The sequence below is a fragment of the Drosophila teissieri genome, chromosome X, assembly GCF_016746235.2.
Source record: "Drosophila teissieri strain GT53w chromosome X, Prin_Dtei_1.1, whole genome shotgun sequence".
Lineage (NCBI taxonomy): Eukaryota > Metazoa > Arthropoda > Insecta > Diptera > Drosophilidae > Drosophila > Drosophila teissieri.
Genome location: NC_053034.1, coordinates 7,790,129 through 7,804,255, shown reverse-complemented (window position 1 = coordinate 7,804,255; position 14,127 = coordinate 7,790,129). Strand labels below are relative to the sequence as shown.

At 51.1% G+C, this 14,127-nt stretch overlaps 1 protein-coding gene across 2 annotated transcripts; it reads right to left on the bottom strand.

The window, feature by feature from the left end:
* Positions 1 to 5,757: 5,757 nt before the first annotated feature.
* Positions 5,758 to 13,971, bottom strand: LOC122623286 (probable histone-lysine N-methyltransferase CG1716). Of its 2 annotated transcripts, none has more exons than XM_043802346.1 (5): positions 9,539 to 13,971; positions 7,749 to 9,464; positions 6,634 to 7,688; positions 6,401 to 6,566; positions 5,758 to 6,326 (listed from the first exon to the last, which is right to left on the bottom strand). In XM_043802346.1, exons 1-5 carry the CDS (start codon positions 13,694 to 13,696, stop codon positions 6,162 to 6,164), a joined length of 7,260 nt encoding a protein of 2,419 aa, XP_043658281.1. In that variant the 5' UTR covers positions 13,697 to 13,971; the 3' UTR covers positions 5,758 to 6,161. The 2 variants fall into 2 exon arrangements, with proteins under 2 accessions (XP_043658281.1, XP_043658282.1); XM_043802347.1 differs by having other exon boundaries at positions 6,401 to 6,563.
* Between the last annotated feature and the right edge of the window lie 156 nt (positions 13,972 to 14,127).

Below are 14,127 nucleotides of genomic sequence, written 5' to 3'. Positions count from 1 at the left end.
GCTGAATGTTTATGGATATTTGCCCTTTATGTTCCATAACACCATAATTGACTGCCAAAACTAACATTCACTAACCATTTATTTTGAGATGCCAAAACGGAAAGATTCCAGAGATCAGCAGTCGGCTTATTTTTTGTTATAATTTCAGGAGCAGGAGGTCCTGGTCTCCGCTCTAAGCAAGGACAAAGGACCTACACATTCCAGGCCCGCATAATCGCATTAGGCAAAGTGAACTGGCGACTAGGGGCATTCGCTGGATGAATGTAGATCTGAGTATCTAAGTATCTGTGTATCTGAGTATTCGTGTATCTGAGTATCCGTGTAAATGTGTATCTGAGTATTCGTGTATCTATGTATCTGAGTATCTGTGTTTCTGAGTATCTGTGTATCCGTGTATCTGTGTATCTGAGTATCTATGTATCTGAGTATCTATGTATCTGAGTATCTGTGTATACTTTGTATTGGCCCACTTCCGGTGAAAGTTTGCTTGCCACAGCAACGACCGTACTCAACTTAGGTTCTTCACATTCTCTACTACTTTTTTGTGGATTTTTTTTTTTTGATTTTTTTGCCAGCTGAATTTTTAACGCTTTTGTATTTAAGTTTTATTTTTTGTCTAGGCCTGACACTTTGCGTGGCCCCGCAAGGAAGTGCACACGGTTGAGTGGCTGGGGCTGCAGACGTGCCGAAAATCGCTTTAAATCGAAATAAATAAAAAATACACGACTGGGTGCCCGGAAAATGCGCATCAGAGGGGGGGAGGGGTCGGGAAAACACCTCCCCCCAGCAGCTTATGCAAACGAGAATTAACTTAATTGAGTAGCGCGAACAGCAGAAAGCAGCAGAGAATGAGGCACTGGCAGCTTTTATCCAAGGTTGCCTCACATCGACTATCAGACACATTTATTTATAATACTGCTCATTTAACATGTTTTATAACTATATTTAATAGCAATTTCATTTCTGAGGTAATTAATTTTGCTGTAAATAAACTCTCTTTCTTGTAACTTAAGTAATATTTGAGTTCTATAATTATTAACTCACCTTAAAAGTGTTTTAACTGCAATAGCTTTATTTTTGCCATAAAGGGGACATTCGAAATGAAACTCATTAATGAGGAAAGCGCGTGTTGAATGCTTTTGCTATTTGCGATAGTGTCATTCAGCCATAATCAGCAGCCCAAGGAGGAGCAGCTGCCAGGAGCAGCGGATTGCGGAGGAGACTCGGCATCAGAATCAGAATCAGAACCAGGAGTCGCCTTGAAGGAAGAGGAATCGGCGAGGAGCTGGCGGATGTCCTTGGGAGGCAGATGGGAATGGGGAAATGGAGAAACGGGAATGGGAATGGGACTGAGAAGCCAAGGTTACTGTCTCCCCCGCGTAATTGCGCATAAAAATGAAGCGATTTATATGCGCGTATTTTTAATGTTTCATAATTGGGTAAGCCCATCAGCTGAGGGAGCTGAAGGAGCTGAGGGAGCTGAGGCAGCTGAAGGATCCCAAGGAGCAGGATCTGCCCCAGATGTGTGCATGTGTGTGTGCGCCGCCTTATCTGCGCTGTAAAGTGATATGTTAATGTTTGTCATACGCACACGAAACATACGAAACATCCTTCAGCTGCACTCACTTACCCTTCGCTACTCGCAAAAGTAACGCTGAAAACTTAAATAGTAACATTGGCAGGCAAAGGTTAAAGGTGATATTCTGTGTCCTGCTAAATAAAACGATGGATTTTAAAGTGGAACAAAAAAAAGAGGAAATTAATTGTGCGCAAGAGGCGAGCAATTAAAACTTCATCGATGGCAGCGATGATACGCCGCTTTGCAATTACAATCGCTCACAGAGACTCACAGCCTCACAGAGACTCAAAGCGGATAAATTCACTTTGTAATGGCAAAAAGCGAGCGATAGCATCGCGACTGAAAGTGTCAAACGGTCAAACAGTTGGCTATTTATTGGCCGATAAGGTGAAATTGCAATTGCACCAATGAATGAGTGCCAAAAACTTTCTGCACCGATGGCGATTCCGATTGCGATGGCGATGGTGATGGTGATTACGATAATCCCGCGCTGATGGTTTCCATAAATTCATGCCGTAATTCATTTCACAAATTTGACAACATAATGCCCGGCGTTATTTGTATTCATTTTCTTGCAAGTCCATTTCCCCGCGTTTTTGCGTTTCTGCATTTTCGGGTGGGGGTGTTCATTAAAATTGAAAAATGCCACTTTAATGAATTTATTTGCGACACTTAACACAAGCGCAAGTAAACAGAAGCAGACACACAAACAGAAACGGAGAAAAATGATGTTCATTAACATTAAAATTTCGCTTCTTCCACTAGAGTGGCCATTGTAATAATGGTCGCCCCGACTCCAGATGCTCAGTCACCCATTGGCATACACTCGAAACAATCGCCAGCGAATTTTTATTACAAGTTTCATTATAACTTTCGAAGAAAAAGGTCGTCATAAAAATTTGCTAAAAATATGAAAAAAATAGAGTCCCCATTTTTAAACACAGTTCGATTGGGAATTTAATTACGAGCTCAACGAGGTATTACAGTCCATATTTGGACCAATATTTCAAATGCTGTGATAAAAATAGTGAAAATAAAGTTTGCAAAAAGCAGAAAATCAATTTTCGGCCAAAAACTAAACATCATCAAAAATTGGAAACCATTTGAAAAAAAAAAATTTTTTTTTTGGTAAACACAGTTTGATTGGAAATGTAATTACGAATTCAACGAGAAATCACATTCCATATTTGGACCAATATTTCGAATGTTCTGATCAAAATACTGATAATTAATTACGCAAAAAAACAAAAAAACTGATTTTGGCAAAAATTCAATATTTACGATGCGTCTTTTCTGTATAACTTGGCCAAAAATGGTCAGAAAGTTAAAAGAATTGCAGTTTTTTACTCCTAGTTACCCATACTAACCAACCATATCACCCTTTGAACGACTTGGTTAAAATAATTTTTGGCCAAATTTTTGCATATTTTGTAAGGGGTAACATCATCAAAATTTTCAAAAAAATTACATTTTAATTGTTGAATACAGTTCGATTGGAAATTTAAATGCGAGCTCAACGAGATATGACATTCTATATTCAGACCATTATTTTGAAAGTTGTGGCAAAAAAACGGATTATTTTATGACGAAAACTTGGAAAAACGACTTTTGGCGAAAAGGCTATATTTACTCTGAGGCTTTTTATCATAACTTTGCCAAAAATGGTCATGGAGATGAAAAAATGACAGTTTTTAACAGCTAATTACCAGTACTAACCAACCTAATCATTTTTTGATGGATTTGGGAAAACTAATTTTTGGCCTAATTTTTGCATTTTTCGTAAGGGGTACCATCATCAAAATTTGCAAAAAATGTCAAAAAATAAAAGTTGTAAATTTTGAACACAGTTCGATTGGGAATTTAATTGCGAGCTCAACGAGGCATGCCAATCCATATTTGGACCATTATTTTGCGTTTCCCAGCCAATAATCGTGAAATTGGTAGTCGAAAACTGAGTTCAAAGTGCAGCTGTTCCAGGAATGACTGATGATTTCTTCGAGTGTCCTGGCAGCGAGGCTTTCAGTGCCCCTGCCAGTTGGCAGTTGAGGGAGTTGGTGGGTTTGCGGACGCGTCTTGGGGCTGGCAATTGTCATTACTGTTGGGAAATTACTGTATTGTCAAAGCTGTTGGCCTGCAATTGATGAGTCAATATGTCAATATGTCAACGGGTGACAGGTCACGATGCATCGCACCCCGCCATTAACTTCGCCCGATAACTCAGTTTGAACTCTCCACCCGAAGATGCGAACACTTTCGCATTCATTTTCAAACAGTTAACATTCAGATATCCGGGGGCAATTGCTTGTGAGCTAATTTAATTAATGCGAATCTCTCAGTGTCTCTCTTGTTGGGCAAAAGGCATTCATTTCACTGGTGATTACGAACACATTTATGATTGATTTATTTGGCTCGAGCGATTTGGACCAGAGCCTCCAATCTTTCAATAATATTCTATTAAGTTGAACTATTAACTATTAACCATTAAGTTAAACACGAACGTGGAAATTCACACAAATTGTGAATCACTCATATATGAGATGTATTTATGTATATCTTCTAAGTGTATCCCCCCACTTCCCTCGGCCAGCCACTCAAATCAACTCAGGAGGCGGTAAGTTGTCCCCGAAGCTGTTGGCCCAAAGTCGGCTGGCCGTAATCGAAACTGTAAACTCGTTGGCACTCGCATGTGTTTATTGGATGTTGGCCTGCAGGTTGGGGGCAAGGGAAGAGGCGGGGGTGGGGGTGGGGGCGTGTCTGATGGGTCAAGAGGTCAGGCTGCTGGCAATTACATTTGACTTGTTGTTCCTGCTGCCGATGCACTCAAACCAATCGGAGTACTTGCTATTGAGGCAATTAAACATTTCAAGGAGTATACAGTAAAATTTAGTTACTAGTCACTAGAAGCTGCCAAGTCATCAAATGCGAACTAAATCAATGAAATATAATCATAAGCTTTATGATAAAAATGCGGTTGCAATTGAGGAAACTGCAATAATTTGCAGTGCACTCCAATCGCCGCCGAGAAGCGTCAGAGATTGGGATTCCTGTTGTCCAAAGAGTAAAGGGGTAAAGGGTAAGGGGGTAAAGGGGTAAAGGGGTAAAGGGGTAAAGGGCAGAGAGGTACAGGCTAATTCAATTGCTTAGGCGCTCAATGAACAGAACCAACAATGCGCCCGGCAAATTGCTTAATGCTCCAAGTCACGTGTTCGCCCGCTCACCATATTGCCACCGCTTTGTGCGGTTAATTTGCCACATCGACGTCCGCCACAAGCGTCGCCCCACCACCACCACCACCACCACCACCACCACCACCACCACCACCACCACCACTTCCACTTGCACCTCCACCGAAAATCCCTGGGCTCGGCATGCCCCACTTACCCGTGGCTTTTGGCCACATTTGCTCCATTGCGTCCACCAGCCAGCAGCCACCAGCCACCAGCCAGGAGTCAGCAGCCAGCAGAGATTGCCGCCAGGAGCTGCCAGAGATGGAGTGATTTTTTCTGGTCGAGTGAGGCTGTCCTGCATCGCCACTCGATCCGATGGCGATGCAATGCAACTGAAACGTGAGCTGGCGTATGAGCGATTTTTTAATAACCAAACCAAACGCCTGAAATGACAGAAGACAAAAAAAAACGAACTACAGTGCGAATAAAATTGATTAGTTATTGTATTTGTTTTTGCAATATGGCATTAGCTCATATATAAAGTATATTGTGAATAAACGAAATGTTTTGCAAAACGCTAAGCACTTTAGTTGAACAAGTAGCACACAAAAGTCTGATAATAACTTAAAAGTTCATAACTAATGATTTTAACTGGCTAAAAGTATATATTTTCATAAAATAAATACAAGCAATGTTTGGCTGAATATTCAAAAAGCGCGCCATGTGGCAAAGCAGTTGAGGCAAGTAGAGAACTGCTTAATGTGACGGGGCTGCACTTTTAGTGCTGTTAGCCGCTACTGTTTTAGTTCTAAACTTGGCACCAAGCTAAGAATAACATTTTGGTACAGTTCTAAGCTTCCCTACTGACTTAAAAGTAAGCAGTTTTCCCAGTAAGCAGTATTCTTATTGGAATAAGGAGTAAGGGGTAAAGAAATTTCGAATTTTATATAACTAGCATGCCATCTCTTTTCTTTCCATGTTAAATCATTATAAAACCAGAAATGAACTACATTTTATGTTATTGTGTTTATGTTTATTGTTTGTCAGCTGGTAAATAGCAATGAAAATGAAAATAAAAATGCTTATCAATTACAGATTGTAACCACTTATCGGAAATATGAAGCCCCAGTTTGGATTTTTTGCAGTTTTCCCCCTACTTTGCCCGCCAATTCATTAATTTCCTATCTCCTTCGAAGATGTACAATGTTCTAGTCGTTTGCCCCGCCCAAAAAACGCTACCCACTTCGAGGGGTAGATCGCATCCTAGGGGTCTAAGTTCCTTAACTAAATTCGTATCTAAAGTAAATGTATAGTTTTAGTTCCGTGTGGGATTTGGTTCGGGTTCTGCTGGCCTATTCGCTAGCAATCATTGGAGTTCTTGGAGTTGTTGGAGTCGCTGGAGTGGCGGCAGTGGGCTAGAAGATGGTGCTCTCCGCTGGCTTCCGGTAGACGCGTCCCTTCTTGCGCATGTACTGGTTGATGAAGTCGTAGGACTTGTGCTTCACTGACTCCGTGCAGGACAGCGGATTGCCGGTGACGTCGCAGTACCGCACCTCCTTGGTGGTAATATGATGGCTTAGCTGTGGGCGAAAGAAGAGTCGGATTCGAGGGTAAGTGAAATGTGGAAGCGGGAAACAAATGTGCCGCAGCTTACCCTCTTAATCAGGAACTTGTAGTCCTCATCGCTGGTGATGCGACCCAGCTGGCAGCTCTCCTTGCGATAAGGACGCAGGAAATCGGCCACATGACCGCTGATCTCGAAGCGGAACTTCTCGTGGGCCTCGCGTCCACTGCTGGTGGTCAGGAGACTCGGGGCACTGCTAACACATAGATAGAATAGATTAGAATAAATCCAACAGCATGAATAGCCTCCAAGTGCAGACTCACCTCGTGCCCTTCTTGCTCCTCTGTTCCTGCCGATGCTTCTTGACCGACACACTTGGTGGCATGGGCAGCTTCCGCTTGCCAGCCGCACCCACTGCGCTCGGCTGCGTCGCCTGGGCCACTGACTTGCCCAGCGCCGCCAGGGCGGCGTGACTGGTGCTCGGTGCCAGGTTTAGTGAAGCCTGCTCGTCGTCCGCCGCCACAGTACCCTCGGCGGCACTGGCGGCGGCGATGGTGGCCTGCTCCGCGGCTGGAGCTTCGGTCGCTTCCTCGTCGGAGGAGTACAAGTAGGCCTGAATGGTCAGCGGCTTGCCGGGCAGAGCATCCTCCGCATTGGCTGAGGCATCGGGTGGGGCGTCGAGCTTGCGCCGTCGGTAGAGCTCCTTGCGTCGCCGGATCTTCTCCTTGTTCTCCTTGTACTTGCGCGACTCCAACTGATTGTACAGACGATCCTCATCCCTGCGCGGACTAATCAGTCGAATGGAGACCAGGCGACTGCGACGCAGCTCACGACGCTCCCGCACCTTGGCCTCTACGTACTGGGCGAGGGATTTGGAACTGAGCGAGCCCACGTAGTCCATGTCGACCTGAATCAGCTCGTTGGCCAGGAGCGCGGGATCGATCTGCAGCTCGTGCAGCGGCTGCTGCGTGGTATCCTCCGCCAGCAGCGTCTGAAGGCGCTGCTCCGGACTGGGTGGCTCCCATTGCGATATGCGTTCGCGTAGATTGTAGTAGTAGATGTCGCCGTCGCTGGTCATCCGCCAGTGCCAAGCGGGCGGCAGGGGATCCACACCAGCCGGCAGTTTATACTCGACGGCAGGAGCGGCCTGGCCGCCATCCATTTCGGGTGAGAGCAGCGCCTGCGACAGCAGCTCTGTGCGGGGTGGCGCTGGCACGGGCATGTCGTCGCTGTTGAACCACTCGCCGGTGTCCGCGTTCTGGTAGAAGGGCAGCTGCTTGGGATCCGTGTTCAGGTCGGCGCCAAAGAACTCACAGCGCAGCTCGTGCTCGCGCCAGTCCTCGCTGCACACCCGCCGCTCCGCCTCATCCAGAGCCACCTGAAAATTGTGATAGATTATAAATGAAACAGTCATTGCCATGAACACTCATGTACTCACCTTCCTCTCGAACAGACTGCGTCGTAGTTCCTTGGACAGCGTGCGCCTGGGCTCCGTCGAGGGTCCCATGTCGGAACGGCGGCGACTGTCGCTCCTGGCCATGCCGTCCATGGCGCCATTGCTGCCCTTCTGCTGGGTGGTGATCGTGCATATCGTGTTGTTGCCGCTCATGCGGATGGGTTTGCTTACTCGACTGCTCGTCGTGTCGCGACGGAAGCGGTCCGGCCTGAAGCGATCGTTGCTGCTCTCCCGTTCCCGCTGATCCTCCAGCGCGGTGCTGGCATGGACGTGCTTTTGCTGGCGATCCGCCTCCCGTTCGTGCTCCTTCATCTGCTCGATGCGCTCGCGCTTGGGTATGCGGAAGATCTCCGGCAGAGCTTGCCATTTTTGCAGCAGCGCTAGCATCCGTTTGTGCAGAGCCGCCTGCGACGCATGCGCCGCTGTAGCTTGCTGCTGCTCCAGACTGTTGCTCCAGAGCTGGACACTCTGGTAGACGCGACTGTCGTTCAGCATGGTGCGATTCGGAATGGGCAGCGATTCGAGGGTGTCCAGCAGGGCCACTCGCAACTGGTCATCGTTGCCATTCTCGCTTATCCAGGCATGCAGCAATCGCAGGCCGTGATAGTCGAGGAAGAGCCGACGACATGGTAGCTCGCCACGCGTCAGCACGCCGAGCAGTTGCAGACGTGTGTGGAGCAGCTTGGCACGAACCATGCAACGCGAGAAGCGCAGCGTGTCCAGCTGGTTCTTCAGCCCGCTGCGACTGAGCAGCGAGAGTTCCTCCAGCACATCGGGATCCTCGAGCATTGCATGGAACTTGTTGACCTTCGGCTTCCGCGAGGCCTTCTCCGCCGATGATGGGCCGCCAGCCGAGGGCTTCAGCCAGCGGCCGGCTTTGTACTCGCGATCCTTGGGCTTCGGCTGCTCCTTGCGCTTGCGACTGGTGGCCAGCGGTAGTTTCGCCTTAAGCTTCGCCTTCGCCTTTGCCTTCGCCGATGTCTTGCGCGACTGGCCCTCCTCCGCCTCCGGCTCGGCCTCCAGCTCCTCGTCGTCCAACTCAGCATCGCTGTCACTGTCCACATCCAGTTGCTCGCCCTCGTCCGAGTCCGGTTCGCCGCCAATCCAACCCCGGCAGTTGGCTGCCTCGCAGTAGCAACGCTGGGCATCTCGGCCATACCGCTGGTACTGGTAATCGAAGGTGATCTCCTCGCCGGGTTGAATGGGCTTCACGCTGAAGAAGCCAATGCGCAGCTCGCCGTTGACCGTCCACTTCTGCGTCTCGGCATTGGGGTCGCAACTGTGGTTGATGTACCGCGAGATGTTGCCCTTGGAGGTGGCATCGATGATGGCCTCTCCACGCAGCGCCATGAAGTAGTAGTGACGATTGCGATCCTTCGAGTACAGATGCTGTCGGCGCTCGAACTCCTCGCTGTCGATCACCTCGCCCACGTACTCCATGATGAACTCGCCCGGCGGTATTTGCAGTTCCGCCGTAATGCCGCATCCCTTCTTCTCCGTGCGGAAGACGCGACATGGCCAGCACTGGTGCTGCTGGAAGCGCTTGTTCGTGCAGCGCGCACCATTCGTGCACAGCGGGCCGCACTCGATCATCAGCATTCGGTTGATGCAGCCGGCGCCGCAGCTGAGATGACCCTGCGCCTCCTCGTCGCCGGTGAGAAAGCAGTCGCACTGCATCTCGGCGTTCTCCTGGCTCACCTAAGGCACACAAATGATGAATGAGGATGGAATGAGTTATGGAGCCTGCAGTGGTGGACGCAATCGATACTCACCTGCCTGGCGCAACGATAGTAGTTCTCCTTTAGCAGCTGGAAAGAGTTGAGACCCTCGCTGCGCAGGAACTGCTCGTTGATGGCCTCGATGTTGGCCAGCTCGGCCAGCTGCTCGTCCATGCTGATCGGTGCCAGCGCCATGCTGGCCACACCTCTGCCCTGGCTGGCGCGCTGTCCCTGCGGCTTCTGCTTGATCCGATGCGAGCGACGCACACCGCCGCCGGTGTTGCTCTCCTGGAGAATGGTCGTGGTGCTGGCCGAGTCCTCTGGGTTCGATTGCGTGGGCGATGGAGAGGGCGTTGTGGCCGGGGTCTCCATATTAGCCACCCGTTGCGCGAATTCATCCTCCTCGGGGTTGGCTTCGCGTTTCACTTCATCCTGCCCCTCCTCCCGTTGGTCTTCCTCCACCTTGTAGTCGCGCTTGAGGAGATTGACGCCGTCTTCGATGAACTTGGCAATATCGCTGAGCGGATTGGTAGCCTCCAGTTCCGGCGAGGTTTGCACATCCCAGCGGCGCATTTTGCTGCCCGATGATGTGGACTCGGACGACTCCGTTTCCAAGAGGGCCGCATTCAGGGCATCGGCAGACTTTTGGGCCTTCTTCTTCGTTGCTCCTTGCGAGGCACTCGAACTGGAGTCCAGCGAACTCTGGCGGCTCAGTGACTCCTTGCCAGCCTTGCGGCCCCGCTTCCTGCCCGACGTGCGAAGCAGGGTGTCGTGCAGCGGATTCGCGGACGCCTTGGGATGCATCGAGAAGCGGCGCTTGGTCAGCGGCACTGGTATGGCGGTCTCGGCTTGGCGATCCTCGCAGATGGTGTTGCGTCGCTGGTCCAACTTGGAGCCGCCGGGCAGCTGCTCGGGACTCGAGGTTCGCTTGGAGGCGTTGCGCTTCGAGGAGGAGTCCGATGAGGTGGAAACTGGCGAGCTGGCGGCCACCTCCTCCGTGGGTGTGCTGCTCGTGCTCGCTCTGAGATCCTTTGCCTCCTCGCAAATCGTGCTGCGTCGCGGATTAGGCTTCTTTTTGGCCCTCGATCGCTTCAACTTGCTGCTGGCCGAGGTGTTTGCTTGAGCGGAATCGGAGCTGGGCGAGCTGTGCCTGTCCTGCTTGGGCGAGTCCTCGTACACGGTGTTCCTGCGCGAACTGGCCTTGCTGGCCAGCGACTTCTTGTGGCCAGGAACCGGCATAGCTGCGGTGGGTACTGGACTGGGTGCCTCCACCTTGGGCGGCACCTTCTTCAGCTTCTTCTTGCTCTTCTCCTCGAGACGCATCTGGGCATTGGCCATGTCCATGGCCTTGAACATGGCATCGCACTCAACGAAGCCGGCCGCGAGTTTCTCCTTGGACTTGGTGGATGATGCCACCGATGTTGTGGCATTGTCGGAAAGCGGTTTCTTTGCTGCCTGCTCCTCCTTGGGTGCATCCTCTTTGGCTGCGCAACCAGCAGCTTCATTCGATGTGGCTTTCGAGATCTCTGACTGTGCAGATTCTTCTAGTGGCTTGGTGCTGCTCCTTTCCAAAATAGGGGCAGTATTTGTATCCTTTTTAGGGGTAAAATCAACGGAGGATTTGTCCAGTTCATCCAGAGATAACGATGCATCATCCTTTGCTGACGGCTTCTCCTTTTCAGTTTCCTTCTTTGCAGCGGCTTCCTTTGCGGCTTTTGCAGTCTCTTTTTGTTTGGCTGGAGTTACGGACTCCTTTGTGGATTTAACGACCTCCTTTTCTCTGTCGACTACTCGTTCCTTTTTGGCCACAGCTGCTGGTGAGGATCTGGCTGGTTTCTCAAGCTCCTTCTCCCTCTTGGACGCAGTTTCGGCGTGGGGCTTCTTGCGCTCCTTCATCTCTGGCATCGGTGCTTTCTTGTGCTCCACTTGGTGGTTGCGCTCCTTCAGCTCCAGCACAGCTTCTTTACTCTGCTCCTGGCTGCTTTCGCTATCTTCGCGGGATTTGGTCTCGTCCGATGTGGGTTCTGCTGGAGCGACCAGTGGTCTATCCGCCTCCGCTGTCTCAGTCTTCCGTGCAGTGAGCTCAGTCGGGAACTCAGTCTTTTCCGCCTTTGTGTTTGACACTTCTACTGCTGACAGTGACGTTTGCTCGCCGTGTGCTTCTCCAATTGCTTTATCTCGGGTGTCATGATCAGAATGCAATGGTGGAGCCGCTTTCGCTTCCACTTCAATAGGTGGAATTCGTTCGGAGCCGGGAATAGTTCCTGCCGTCTTCGATGCGGGCTGATCTTCCTCCGTTGGCTTGGCAGCCGCTTCATCTTTTGGTGGCGTCTCTTTTGCGACTTCTAAGGTTGGTTTCGTTTCTGCAATGATAGTTTCTGTAGGTGGTTTTGTTTGTATGGTTGGTTTTTCATGTAGTTGCTCGATGGTTTCAGCAATTCCTTGTGCAATAGGAACATCTCCGGTGACCAATTCTGGCTTCGGAACCACTGCGGTGGCCAATTCCTCGTTCCGTGTGGCTTTAGTTTCCACCTTTGGCTCGGCAATGACTTCTTTCACGCTTGCAGCAATCTTGTCAGACTCTGAAAATACTTGTTCTGCCTTCGAAGCAGCTGTTTTGGTTTCTGGAACCTGCGACGCAGCTTCAATGACCGATTCCGGCTTGGATTCAAGGACTACATCCACCTCCGCCGCCAACTGGTTCTCCTCGACTACGATTTCTTCTTCCACCTCCGTGTGCTCGATAATGGGCGACACCGACGACGTGACCTCTGGCTCACTTAGCGTGTCTTCGATGAGATCTATCAGTATGTGCTGCTCCTCCTGGTCCTGTGACTCCTCCGCCTCCAGGATCTGCTTGCTGCTCTCGGCGGCTATCTCGGCGAAGGTCTCCTCGAGAGTCTTCCCCTGGCGACTGCTGCCACTCAACGGCGCTGAGCGCCTGCTGCGTCGTGGCGCTGGAGAGGAGGAGTCTGCTGCCGGTTCGTTTTCCGGTGGAGTGGCTCTTTGGCCTGTCAGATCCTCCTCCTCCTCGGCTTCGTCGTCCGCCGACCAGAGACTGGGTGGCCCACTGAGCACCTCCACCATAATCTCGTCTAGATCTTGTTCCGGGTCGGGTGTGGGTCCCTGCTTGGCCAGCTCGATGTCGATGTCGATCAGTTCTTGTGGCTCTACTTCGACTGGCCGTTCCTCTTCCTGTTCCTCCTGCTCCTCCTGCCCCTTGGGGCTCTCCGTTTCGATCTCGATGAAAATGATCTGTGAGTCGGAATCGGACGTCTCCTCGGCAGCGACCATTCCGGTCAGGTTCTGCTCCTGATCCGGCTGCTCGTCCAGAGCATTGTCATCCTGCAGTGCTGGTGGCTCCACCTCTGGCGAAGAAGACGATGGTGAGTTCCCCGAATCGAAGGACGCCTGGCGTCGGGACAGATTGAGGCGTTTGAGCGAGACACGCAACTTGGACTTGGGCTTCCGTTTGGGAAAGCCTGGTGGCTCGCCGCTGTCACTGCTCATGTTGGAAGTGGTGGTGCTGGTGGAGTTCGTATCGGAATCGGAGCAGATGGGTGCAATGACAGTTGGAACTATGGCCACTTCCGCTGGTTGGCTCTTACGCGGACGACCCCGCTTGCGAGGTGTCACCGCTGGCTGATTGACCATCGGCTGTACGGGATGTCCGCCACCGACGGCCGATGGTTCGCTGGTCACCTGGGCGACAATCAGACTCTGTGTGGGCCTTGGCTTGGCGAAGATCTCTAAAGCGGGCGGCGGCGGTGGGGGCGGCAACGATTGGTGGCTCATCTCGAACATGGAGAACAAACGGCTCACGGACGCGGCTGAACTGCCAGATGCGGCTGATGCGGCAGACATGGTCGTGGATGTGGACGCACCAGTTGTGCCCGCCGACTGGCCGGGACTGGGATTCGAGTCGATGCGTGCCTCGATCTGTATTTTGTGCGCCTTGCGATTCTTGTTGAGCAAATCCCGGACATCGAACTTGATGATCTTCTTGCGCGAACTGCGCCGGCACTCGCTCTGTCCGGAATCCTGATCCTCTGGCGGCGTGGGCGATGCCTCTGCATCGGCATTCTTTAGCGCTGCATTGCTGTGCGTCGGCGTGTGTCCCATGGCTGGAGGCGCCACTTTCGGCGGGCGACCACGTCCGCGGCCACGTGACGCAACCGCAGACGGATTGCTTGGCAGACCGGACTCCTCCATTTGTGGGCGAATCGAGGGCGGGCGGGGGGTGTGCGCGGTGGGGTGGCCACAGCCTGCGAATGCCAAATCGCACAGTCCAACGCAGGGGGTGGGGAGGATGCTGTTTCGTGTGGACTTCGCAGTGGAATCTACTTTTTGAGTGCCATCCCAAGGCCCTGAAACGTTTACAGTTAGAAGCTAACTGCACTTGCTGTCACATGCACACGGCGAGACACCAATAGCGATACCAATACCAATGCAGTGCGCAACTTCGATTTTTCTCCCCGTTGTAGCTCTTCTTCTTTCTTGTTGTTTATGCACTGGCGCGCAGTGTTGGTAAGTGGCAGTTCTTCCAGTCGACGCACAGGGTGGCTGTGCTCGCTAAGTGAGACTGTCTGTGGCCGTGGCATTGCGTTGGCCCGCCTGGCATGGTCACACTGCGTGCGAGATAA

What these genes read in the sequence shown, in the direction of transcription:
- LOC122623286 (XM_043802346.1), bottom strand. Translation starts at nt 13,696, where the DNA reads ATGGAGGAGTCCGGTCTGCCAAGCAATCCGTCTGCGGTTGCGTCACGT. An exon ending in ACTATCGTTGCGCCAGGCAG is followed by an intron (nt 9,465 to 9,538) that starts GTGAGTATCGAT and finishes TGTGTGCCTTAG; the next exon opens with GTGAGCCAGGAGAACGCCGA. An exon ending in AGGAGCAAGAAGGGCACGAG is followed by an intron (nt 6,567 to 6,633) that starts GTGAGTCTGCAC and finishes TCTATGTGTTAG; the next exon opens with CAGTGCCCCGAGTCTCCTGA.